Source organism: Salmo salar, chromosome 01, assembly GCF_965601325.2.
Source record: "Salmo salar chromosome 01, fSalSal1, whole genome shotgun sequence".
NCBI lineage: Eukaryota > Metazoa > Chordata > Actinopteri > Salmoniformes > Salmonidae > Salmo > Salmo salar.
The window spans coordinates 153,533,656-153,546,692 of NC_138291.1; the positions used below are offsets into that span (position 1 = coordinate 153,533,656).

The 13,037-nt window shown below is 43.9% G+C and overlaps 1 protein-coding gene across 2 annotated transcripts in view; it reads right to left on the reverse strand.

Annotated features, from left to right (window-relative positions):
- The window catches only part of LOC106566787 (suppressor APC domain-containing protein 2), a 29,140-nt gene extending 16,820 nt beyond the window's left edge, over window positions 1–12,320 (reverse strand). For both annotated transcript variants that reach the window (XM_014135188.3, XM_014135178.3), the window contains exon 1: window positions 11,273–12,320. In XM_014135188.3, coding sequence (XP_013990663.1) covers window positions 11,273–12,083 — 811 coding nt within the window. In that variant the 5' untranslated portion in view covers window positions 12,084–12,320. The remainder of the gene's footprint in view (window positions 1–11,272) is intronic.
- Between the last annotated feature and the right edge of the window lie 717 nt (window positions 12,321–13,037).

The window sequence follows — 13,037 nt, forward strand, 5'->3', positions numbered from 1 at the left end:
CTAGGACCAAGAGGCTTTTAAACAGCTTCTACCCCCAAGCCATAAGACTCCTGAACATCCAATCAAATGGCTACCCAGACTATTTGCATCCCCCCCCCCTCCTCTTTTATGCTGCTGCTACTCTCTGTTATTATCTATGCATAAGTCACTTTAATAACTCTACGCATGTGTATATATTACGTCAATTACCTTGACTAACCGGTGCCCCCGCACATTGACTCTATACTGGTGCCCCCTGTATATAGCCTCGCTATTGTTATTTTACTGCTGCTTTTTAATGATTTTTTACTTCTTAAAACGGCATTGTTGGTTAAGGGCTTGTGAGTAAGCATTTTACTGTAAGGTTTTACATTTTACTGTTGTATTCGGCGCATGCGACAAATACAATTTTATTTTATTTTATTAGAAAATGTCTTGATAAACTTGGGAATTCATTTTTCCGTCAATGATAGCAAGCTGTCCAGGCCCTAAGGCAGCAAAGCAGCCCCAAACCATGATGCTCCCTCCACCATACTTTACAGTTGGGATGAGGTTTTGATGTTGGTGTGCTGTGCCTTTTTTTCTCCACACATAGTGTTGTGTTCCTTCCAAACAACTCAACTGTAGTTTCATCTGTCCACAAAATATTCTGCCCGTAGTGCTGTGGAACATCCAGGTGACTATTGCAAACTTCCGACGTGCAGCAATTGTCACAAATAATGTCGTTGTGTTGAAGGGAGGACCAATACGCAGCGGGAATGTGGATACTCATCTTTTTAATAAAACACGAGTAAAGCATCCACAGGAAAAAACAATACTCACGACAAGAACAGTGTGGCAGGCTAAACAAAAGCAGTGCTCACAAACAACTACCCACAACCACAAAGAAAAACACACACCTGTTTATAGGACTCCCAATCAGAGGCAACTAGAAACACCTGCCTCTAATTGAGAGTCCAGCACCCAACCTACACATAGAAAACCTACCTAGAACCTACACACAACACAAACCCTCTGCCACATCCTGACCAAAACTAATACAATTACTCCCTCTGCTGGCCAGGACGTGACAGTACCCCCCCCAAGAAAAGACAAAAACCCCCAAACAACAAAAATATCCCCCTAAACTAAAGGGAGGGAAGGGAGGGTGGCTGCCGTCAACGACGGCACTGTGCTACACCCCCCCCTCCCCACCTATATAGGAGGCGGCTCAGTTGCGGGACGTGGACCTCGCTCCACCTTCGGCGTCGCCCACTTAGGTGGCGCCGATGGCTGCGCCGGAGGACAGGCGGGCCACTCGGGCTGGGCCTGCGGACAGGCGGGCCGCTCGGGCTGGGCCGGAGGACAGGCGGGCCGCTCGGGCTGGGCCGGAGGACAGGCGGGCCGCTCGGGCTGGGCCGGAGGACAGGCGGGCCGCTCGGGCTGGGCCGGAGGACAGGCGGGCCGCTCGGGCTGGGCAGGAGGACAGGCGGGCCGCTCGGGCTGGGCCGGAGGACAGGCGGGCAGCTCGGGCTGGGCCGGAGGACAGGCGGGCAGCTCGGGCTGGGCCGGAGGACAGGCGGGCAGCTCTGGCTGGGCCGGAGGACAGGCGGGCAGCTCTGGCGACTCCTGACTGGCGGGCAGCTCTGGCGACTCCTGACTGGCGAGACTGGGCTGACGCACTAGATGCCTGATGCGTGGGGCTGGTACAGGACGTGCCAGCCTGGAGACACGCACCTCAAGGCTAGTGCGTGTAGCGGGAAACATTGGACCGTAGAGGCGCACTGGCGGTCTCGAGCGCAGGGTTGACATCACCTCTTCAGGCTCGATGCCCACTCTCCCCTGGCACATGCGGGGCACTGGTACTGCGCATACCGGCCTGAAAATACCAGGCCTCACCACAGCACCTACCCCAAAGCACGGGACCTGTCCAGTCTGTTTCTGTCCAAAAAGGGTACGGGGAGCTGGCCTGGGTCTCCAACCTCGCCCCGCCAAACAGCCCTTGTGCCCCCCCAAAATGTTTTATTGGGGCTGCCTCTCGGGCTCCCTTACCCGCCGTGTTCCCCAGTCCTCACCAGAATTCCTCCGCTGCTTGGTCCTGGTATGGTGGGTAGTTCTGTCACAAATAATGTCGTTGTGTTGAAGGGAGGACCAATACGAAGCGGGAATGTGGATACTCATCTTTTTAATAAAACACGAGTAAAGCATCCACAGGAAAAAACAATAAACAATACTCACGATAAGACCAGTGTGGCAGGCTAAACAAAAGCAGTGCTCACAAACAACTACCCACAACCACAAAGAAAAACACACACCTGTTTATAGGACTCCCAATCAGAGGCAACTAGAAACACCTGCCTCCAATTGAGAGTCCAGCACCCAACCTACACATAGAAAACCTACCTAGAACCTACACACAACACAAACCCTCTGCCACATCCTGACCAAAACTAATACAATTACTCCCTCTGCTGGTCAGTGGTGTCCTCCCATGAACACCATTCTTGTTTAGTGTTTTACGTATCGTAGACTCGCCAACAGAGATGTTAGCATGTTCCAGAGACTTCTGTAAGTCTTTAGCTGACACTCAAGAATTCTTCTAAACCTCACTGAGGATTCTGCGCTGTGCTTTTGCAGTCATCTTTGCAGGACGGCCACTCCTAGGGAGAGTAGCAACAGTGCTGAACTTTCTCCATTTATAGACAATTTGTCTTACCGTGGACTGATGAACATCAAGGCTTTTAAAGATACTTTTGTAACCCTTTCCAGCTTTGTGCAAGTCAACCATTCTTAATCTTAGGTATTCTGAGATCTCTTTTGTTTGAAGCATGGTTCACATCAGGCAAATTTGAATAGTTTGAATAGTAAACTCAAATTTTGTGAGTGTTTTTTATTGGGCAAGGCAGCTCTAACCAACATCTCCAATCTCGTCTCATTGATTGGACTCTAGGTTAGCTGACTCCTGACTCCAATTAGCTTTTGGAGAAGTCATTAGCCTAGGGGTTCACATTCTTTTTCCAACCTACACTGTGAATGTTTAAATTATGTATTCAATATAGACAACAAAAATACAATAATTTGTGTGTTATTAGTTTAAGCACAGTATGTCTGTCTATTGTTGTGACTTAGATGAAGATCAGATCAAACTTGATGACCAATTTATGTAGAAATACAGGTAATTCCAAAGGGTTCACATACTTTTTATTGCCACTGTATGATAGAACTGAACTGTGTCTCCCAGCCTAGAATCACCAGAGATAACATCAGACTAACACATTATCACCACAAATCCACCCCAAATCTTGTGAGTGTGTGTGTGTCTCACTGACAATGATGAGACAGCCTATAGAGAGGAGGTCAGAGACCTGGCAGTGTGGTGCCAGGATAACAACCTCTCCCTCAACGTAATCAAGACAAAGGAGAAGAATGTGGACTACAGGTAAAGGAGGACCAAGCACGCCCCCATTCTCATCGACGGGGCTGTAGTGGAGCAGGTTGAGAGCTTCAAGTTCCTTGGTGTCCACATCACCAATGAACTATCATGGTCCAAACACACCAAGACAGTCGTGAAGAGGGCACGACATGTCCTATTCCCCCTCAGGAGACTGAAAAGATTTGTATGGGTCCTCAGATCCTCAAAAAGTTCTACAGCTGCACCATCAAGAGCATCCTGACTGGTTGCATCACCAACTGGTATGGCAACTGCTCGGCCTCCGATCGCAAGGCACTACAGAGGATAGTGCATAAGGCCCAGTACATCACTGTGGCCAAGCTTCCTGTCATCCAGGAACTCTATACCAGGCGGTGTTAGAGGAACCCCATAACATTTGCCAAAGTCTCCAGCAAGCGGTACCGGATTGCCAAGTCTAGGTCCAAAAGGCTTCTTAACAGCTTCTACCCCCAAGCCATAAGACTCCTGAACAGCTAATCAAATGGCTACCTGGACTATTTGCATTGTCGTCCCATATTTGCATTATGCTGCTGCTACTCTCTGTTTAATATCTATGCATAGTTACTTTACCTCTACCTACATGTACATATTACCTCAATTACCTCGATTAACCTGTGCCCCCGCACATTGACTCATTGATTTTCTTAAAACTGCATTGTTGGTTAAGGGCTTGTAAATAAGAATTTCACTGTAAGGTCTACACCTATTGTATTCAGCACATGTGACAAATACAATTTGATTTGATTTTGTGTGAGAGACATCCTGCAGTGCCTATGGTTGCCACACGAGGAAGCTAACCTCCCTGCTAACCAATATCAACTGAGAGAAAAGAGGTTTCTCTCTGGTTGTATTGAATGTGGACAAATTACAATTCTGAGGGGGGAGATGAGAAGAAAATGCAAGTTCAGGTGATAGTAGATAACAGAGCAGAACAAACATGATACTCTTCCATGTTGTATCATGACTCCCAGAAATCCTGTTAATCGGTAACTGGATATAATTCCTTGAGGGCAGAAGTATGTGGGGTTCAGAGTGGCCAAATATGTAAGGGGAAATATGTAAAGCCCCTAGTTTAGTGTTTCTAGATAGTCTTCAAGTTGGACTCTGCCACCCAAAGAGGATATTGTTTACCGGTGTATGTAAGCCTCATTTGCACATCTTATAACAGCATTGCTAATTGCAATGGTTTCACCTGTCGATGTGCCATTTCCCATTTGGTCTGAACACATAAACACAACAGGTGTTGTTTTTCCATTCCAGCAGCAAGAAATTGTGATGAAAAATGGTTTTGATTGTACAGCAGAGGAGAGGTTAGGTTGAGGGAGCATGTGAGAAAGAGCCAGTCAGTGAGAGAGAGCATAGAGAAGAGAAAGAGCGAGACAGTGAGAGAGACAGTAAGAAAGATAGTTAGTTAGTATTGAAATCATCATATCAGGGTCAGAATCTGCCCTACAGAGCATGAATGCTGCTCAGCTGAAGATAAGATGGTGACCCACGGGGAACCTGTAGGCTTATTCTATCACACTCAACCGATCTAGACTCGGGTCATTTTATTTGCCCTCATTATAGTCTCTTTAACGCTTGGATAGAAGGCTAACAATAGTTTTACATTTACTGTAGCATTGTCTATTATAACCTCAGTGTTGATGGAAATATTGACATGATCACATACGGCACTGACTATGCCTCTGCTACATTCCTAACTCTGTTGTGCTGTGAATGAATAACATTCCAGGAAGTTGAGGGGTGTCTTCATAGCAGTTTCTATTGCTCCATCCATCCACAGGTGATGTCATGTTGTCTTGAGCAGTAACGGCTGACAAAGAATGTCCCTCCTGTACTCTGCACCTCCCCTGTTTTGTGTGTGTGTGTGTGTGTGTGTGTGTGTGTGTGTGTGTGTGTGTGTGTGTGTGTGTGTGTGTGTGTGTGTGTGTGTGTGTGTGTGTGTGTGTGTGTGTGTGTGTGTGTGTGTGTGTGTGTGTGTGTGTGTGTGTGTGTGTGTGTGTGTGTGTGTGTGTGTGTGTGTGTGTGTGTGTGTGTGTGTGTGTGTGTGTGTGTGTGTGTGCGTGCGTGTGTGTCTGTCTGGCTCCAGAGCCAGTTTTTCCTGAGGTGAGTTGTTCCTCACAGCTAATCTGCAGTCAGACAGGTCAGGAAGGCAAGCTCTGACAGGCTCTCTCTCTCTCTCTCTCTCTCTCTCTCTCTCTCTCTGTCCAACCTCTTCCACACAGCCTCCTCCGCCTGTCTGACTGCCTACAGCTCACTGCTCAGCTACACAGAGATAGAACAGCAGGAACTGCAGCCATGAAAAATGTTAAATCTTTGCTAATGTTTAGAGCATCGTATAGCATGGATGTAATTTCACCCACACAGTGATGCTGTCCAGAAGCTGCCTTTAAAAGCGTGGGAATTATTATCCAGTGCTCCAGAGGAGTGATAATTGTTATTATGCCTTTAATTCAGCATAACCTTGGCAGGACACTAAAGCATTGGGGTCAGCAGCTCTGTAAACCATAGCCCACAATCCAGCACCAGCCGCTGGCCCATTACCCTGCTCCAATACCACATCAGCCTCTTCACTGAGTACCACAGCGGCAGCCGTGACCTCTATGCATGGTTTTGGACATCCCCCAAGAAGAGACTGCATCTTAAATGTCACTCTATTCCCTATATAGTGCACTATGTAGAGAATAGGGTGCCAGAGAGAGAGGGAGTGCAGGGTAATGGCCGCTTCTTCAGGGGTGGGCAGGATTTCACAGCTGCCGTGCCTCAATTACCCTGCATGTGGTAATCTGCGCTAATCCAGCGGGTTTGCTGGGGGAGTTAACATCACCATTCACCACACTTTCCAATCGCATGTACAGTGGCTCTGTGGCACTGACGAAGGTAGCTAGCCAGGGCCTCCAGGCTGCTTCTTCACGGACATGGACATGTCACAGTTATAGCTTCAGACATTCCCAGTTATACAGACAGACAGGCTTGGATTTAGCAAGGCCATTAGAGAGAGAGAGAGAGAGAGAGAGAGAGAGAGAGAGAGAGAGAGAGAGAGAGAGAGAGAGAGAGAGAGAGCTTGCGTGATGCATGTGACAAAGCAGGATTTTCTCCATGGCTTTCCCGACCTCGGTGAACACAGGCCAGTCTAATGAGGGAACCAGGAAAGGACAGAAAATGACCAGGAAAGGACCAGGAAATGTTGGGCTGATGATCCTGTTAGCAGCAGTCCAGACCCCATTCAAAACTCTGGCTAAGCATCCTGAGGAATTTGAGACATGATCTGTGACTCACGCTGGACAAGCTGGAGGCCAGTTACACACTCTTCACTGGAGCGGAGAGATTTAAAAGGCATACCAGGGCTTTGAAATAATGGTGGTTAGTTAGCTGAGCTCACCCATTAGTAAAATACCAGCGAGTGTGGAAGGATTGACCCCTAGCTGTGGCCCCTAGCTGTGGGCTCTGGTTCTCTGTTCTAATGTGGCAATTTGGCAGTGGTTCCAGTGGTTCCAGGGCTAGAAAATGTACAGCAGCGGTGTGGCTGGTCTTATCATCTTCACATAGAGGGAGAGAACAAACAGCTACATTATTGAAGAGAGCTGTCCATAAACACTGACACTAGCAGTATGTGTGTAGTGTAGGGTTAGGTTTGGTGTTAGCATGTGTGTAGGTGAGGTCAAATTAGAAGTTACAAGGCTGTGATGACAAGCTCAGAGTAGGCACCTTCACACTAAATGAAAGGATGTGATCAAAAGATCTGTTGCTGGGAATCAATTAGCTGACTCAAAATGGTTCCTATTGCACAGTACTTGTCATGCACTGTAAAAAGTAAGACGGCACAGTTCTTCATCTGAAGTGCTTTTTCTGATTGGTATGATCCAAAATTACGCTTTGGTTCTTTCAACCTATTCTATTCAATTAGTCTGAAATCAAATAACGACTTTGACAGATCAATGTCATTTTTTTTTTATTGAATGAAAGATTCTAAATTGTTTTCAACACGTCATGCACATTCACATTGCATAGCGGTGCGTGCAATGTAGTGGCAGCAGCCTATCAGAAGAGTTGGAGGCGTGGCCTATTGGGGCTGTGGCTTTCAGTTTGTTATTTTTGGCCACCTGTGAGGGTGAATGTCATTCCAGGTAATGTGTTCAGTTTTTTATTATTATATGTTGACTGCCAGCACTGAATCTTAAATGGAAAATCCACTCAAAAACTAACTTTTGGTATCTTTTTCATTAGTCCACTGTTGATACAGTCCCAAAATGTTTTGCATGTCAGCAGTCAAGATTTTAAGGTATTGGACTTTCAAGAAGCAAAGTGTCACCGGCAACATCATCATGATGATGCAAAATGAGTGGATATGAGTAGACTAATGAGATGGTCACCATTTGGTTACAATATTTTAACCAGTTCATTTGAAAGTCTTATGCAAAGAAAGTGTCATTATTTCATGTTATGGAACCAACTTAATATCTTGATTAACAATAAATTGATGTAACTGCTTGTAACCAAATTGAAGAAATGTAGATAGGTGATTCCAAAGTGAAAAATCAACTAAAATGTGTTATTTATATACTGTAATCATTTGCATTTATAACATTTTTTTGTAAGTTGAGTGTTTAAAGAAACAGGTTGCAACTTGAAACATACTGTAGGTTTGTTAATAATGAAATATAACAGTTGGCATTGAGTCATAGATTTGGTTTCAACAAATGTAGTTTTTTTCAATTGAGAAAACCTAACTCATGTAATTGTAACCAGTTGACGCAATTCCTTTTAAATTCAAATCACTTTTTATAGTGTGTTCACTCCACTGTGCAATGCATGATGGAATTGGTATGGAGCTGATGCGGCAGGTAACCTAACGGTTAAGAGAATTGTGACTATAACCGAAAAGTTGTTTCTTATGTATATTTAAGTAAGGACATGTAATCCCTAATCAGCCTGACGAGATCAACAAATCAAAAACAAACTGTATAACCACAAACTGCCTGGAACTTATATGGATGACTAAGGTATGAATGAGACTGCAGCAGGTTGGCATTTATTGTCATGAATCTTGCCTTGGAGGCAGCTCTGCATAGTGGTCACTAGCTGGCACAGCCACAAAGTAATAAAATCTGATTTTAAACCTAACACTAACCTTAACCCTAACCTTAACCACACTGCTAACCTTATGCCTAACCTTAACCTTAAATTACGACCAAAAACAAAATGTTTGTTTACATGAATTGTTACAATATGTGACTCGTTTCAATAATCGAACCGTATTTGGTGCGGCAGGTAGCCTAGTGGTTAGAGTATTGCGCCAGCAACCAAAAGGTTGTTGGATCAAATCCCCGAGCTGACAAGGTGAAAATCTGTCATTCTGCCCCTGAACAAGGCAGTTAACCCACTGTTCGTAGGCTGTCCTTGTAAATAAGAATTTGTTCTTAACTGACTTGCCTAGTTAAATAAAGGTTCAATAAAAAATGGCAGAAGTCACTACTTCACAGGAGAGGCATTTGAATTTTATCAAAATGCATTTTTTGGCAGAAATGCCTTCTGAAACATGCAAACTTTAATGTGCCTTAATAACAAACTTGTATGCCATCTGTAAATATGAATTGTTGGATTACGAATCTAGTTAGTTTAGCTACGGAAAAAGACAGAAATCTTTCCACTAGCCAGGGCGGCGCACAATTGGCCCAGCATCGTCCAGGTTTGCCCGGGGTAGGCCGTCATTGTAAATAAGAATTTGTTCTTAACTGACTTGCCTAGTTAAATAAAGGTTATATAAAATTTTAAAATACTGTTAGTTAGCTAGCAAACATTAGCTTGCTGGCTAGCTAGCTAACATTACAAGTATGATCAGTGTAGTAATATTATTTGTATCTCAGAAAGCCATGTGCATTGCTAGTTATAGCCTAATGTTAGCTAGCTAGCTAACATTGACCCTAGTTGGTTCGTTTTAGCTACCTGCAGATTCATACTCTAGCATTTCATGCATAGTGGCTAGCTATGACAATCCATTTGTACTGTAGCTATGGGCTGGGATTATGGTTCATTGTTTAGCTAGCTAACTGGCTACATGTCTAAACAAAAGACTCTACTTCGCAAGAGAATGATTACATGACCCATCAAGTTAGCCAGGTATGCCTGGGGGTGCTTACGGACATCTATTGCATATCATGAACATGTGTACTGTACATGTCTAGACAATAGTGACCCCTCCACTTTTCTAGATGTGGTTGGGGGTGGTTAGAGCATTTCTTTCACATGACCCATCAATTTAGACTAGTGTCTGGGTAAGCATCATCTAATAGGCTAATTATAAAATATAAATAAAATATTTTTATCTGGACACTTTCAAAGTCAGATTAGGATATAGGCCAAGTACTAGATGAAGTGTATTTTTACTTGGAGTTTTGTAAAGAGATAGGTGGGGCTAAGGCTTAAGGGTGTGTGAACGATGCTGAATAGGTGTAGACAAAGACGAGCTCTCCAGTAGGTGTACCAAAACATTCAAGGGACATTTTCTCAAAAGTGGGGTTACAAGTTTATCAACTTTCAAAGCAGAATTACTTTCTCATTGTTCCTCAACTGCAGTGTATGATATACAATTTTGTAGCTCTGAATCACTACTTTTATCCAATGTAAAAAAACAAAAGCAATTTTAAATGTTACTAGTCTACATAAGACCGAATGGAGGCGGTGGATCACACATAGCCAATATTGACTTTGCAGCTGACCCATCTAGAGGAAATCGCTCAGTTCTGCCTCCAGGGCAAGATTCATGACAATAAACGTCAACCTGCGAGACTGCATGCATCAAGAGCTCAGAGGGCAGCTGACACTTAGTCCAGTGGTGGAAAAAGTACCCAATTGTCCTACTTCTGTAAAAGTAAAGATACATTAATATAAAATGACTCAAGTAAAAGTGAAAGTCACCCAGTAAAATACTACTTGAATAAAAGTCTAAAAGTATTTGGTTTTAAAAATACTTAACTATCAAAAGTAAATGTATTTGCTAAAATATTCTTAAGTATCAAAATTAAAAGTAAAAGTATAAATAATTTCAAATTCCTTATATTAAGCAAACCAGAAGGCACCATTTTAGTGTTTTTAAAATGTACAGATAGCCAGGGGCACACTCCAACACACAGACATAATTTACAAACTAAGCATGTGTGTTTAGTGTGCCCAGAGGATCAGAGGCAGTAGGGATGACCAGGGATGTTCTCTTGATAATTGTGTGACTTGGGCCATTTTCCTGTCCTGCTAAGCATTCAAAATGTAATGACTACTTTTGGTGTCAGGGAAAATGTATGGAGTAAAAAGTACATTATTTTCTTAAGAAATGTAGTTAAGTAAAAGCAGTCAAAAATATAAATCGTTAAGTACAGATATCTCAAAAAGCAACTTAAGTAGATACTTTAATGTATTTTAACTTAAGTACTTTACACCACTGATTTAGTTTGATGCTAAACATTTTGTAACCTGGAACTTAACCTGTTGTGCTGCAGAGGTTTAGTGAGAGGATGTCTGTGTGTCTGGTATGGCGATGATAAGTGCTCGTGTGTGTGTTTCATACTCCTCTATGTACACAGCTGGGTCAATGAGACTGAGGCAGCAGAATAGTCCTGACCTGTTTACAACCCACTTTATCTTATTACTGAGAGACGATCAATGAGCATTACATCCTTGAGTCTTTCCTGATCGCTTACCCTAGTGAGAAACAAAATACACCCATGGAGAGAGACAGCGAGAGAGAGAGATGGATGACTGGTCCTGATTTAGATAATTCATCTCTCCTGCAGACCCACTCAATACTCATTCAGATATTTAATTTATCACCATGTGAAATCAATCAAGAGTGACATTCAAACTTACTTGGTTTTTGGAGGTTTGGTGACTCGAGCGCAAGGGACTCTATGGACCTCACCCGACTCTGCTGTGGATGCGCTTGCTTCACCATTCGAACCGAATCTGCTCGATACGAACCGTTATCGAGCACAATGGGAATCCGTTCCAAACTTCTGCCTGATCTCTCATAACCCGCATTGGTGTACCGCATGGGGCCACCTGCGGCAGAGGTGACTGGGTATCCAGTGTTCCCCTCCTCATGTCTGGACCGACTCTGAAGTGAGGACGCGCGGTTGTGATGTGTATGGTTGGTCCCGTTGCTCGGATCCAGTGGAATAACTTTGTTTTCAATCCGAGTTCCGACAGAGCAGGCAGAGAGCGGGGCTGGTTTTTGCGCTGGCAGATGGTGCTGTTTAGAGTGCGGGTGTTCCGGGTGCACGGCAGACTGGCCCTTCATTTGGTTGTTGTTGTCCGGGTTCAGCATGGAGTATCGCAACCCCGCCACGAAGCGCTCAAATGTCAGGCAACCATGCGGTGGGGCCATCCGCCTCAGGCACTCCAGCACCCCGCCGGGCAAATCATGAGTATCTGCCCCTTGCCATCGACTCTCAATCTCCGATATGTGCACATACCCTCGCTTCCCGTCATCAAGGATGTCAAAGAGTGTCCTCAAACTGTGTAAAAATGCTTTGGGTAACCCATCTGTTGAATATTCCGTGTCTTTAGGCTGCATTTTACCGGTTTTGCTTGTCTTGCCTTCTCTTCTTGTGCCAATCCTACCGTAAATTGTCGATGACCCGTTCAATTTGCAGCTCCGATCAGTCACTATCAGAGCCATTCATTTATCAATCGTTGAGCTGAATAATGGCAAACTCAAACCTCACCAAGATATATCTTATAACGTGGTTATAAAGTCTTATTCATGTGCGCGTGATACAACAACTATTCGTTTGTAATAAGCCTAGCCTACTATATTTTTCAAAATTGATTAGAAATTCTACCAACTTGTCTTTATGCCTTCCATTGACGAAACACTGCTTTCCCTCTCCGGATTTGCAGCTCCAGGATACTTTCTTTCAACTGGACAGTCCTTCAAACGTCTGCGCAGATTTGTCTAGGGACGCAGCCATTGGTCATCGTCAGAATTGCCGTGCGCTTATTGGTAGGAGCTTGTGGAAGGCAGAAGTTTGAGTTGTGCTTTTGTTATTCATAGAGCCGGACGTTATTAGCCCAAGGATTCATACCCTACCCACTTTATGAGTGAGGAAATATGTGTGTGTTTACCCTACATGTGGGTCTAATTGTTTAAAAAAAGAGAGGCAGTCTTTATCCAAGATGTTTACAATAATGTTTATACATAGTAATAGGCTTATGATACATTGTAGATTAGAACATTGTATCACAGCTATATTCCATAAATGAAAGTGTTTTAACTGACTAAGCAACTTATATTTCATAACGTTTAACATATAGGGCTTTGTAAGCTTTATATGACCAAACATATCATAAAATATCTTTAGAAAAAAAGTTCTTATAACTAACACAAGTCACAGCAATCTCCTCTTTTCCTCCATGTAGATACATCATTAGAGAAGAGCAGTCACTTCCATTTCATCCTCAAGCCTCACTTGCTCAGACTTGAATTCTTCTCTCATCCCTTGAGGACAACTTTTAATTTGATGTAATTTAAGTTTCACCCTGTCACAGGGAATGCTGTAACTTATATAGGCTACATTTATGATGCTTCCCTGTTTCTACTCTCTCCTCGCCTCTCACTGTAAACCAACCAACA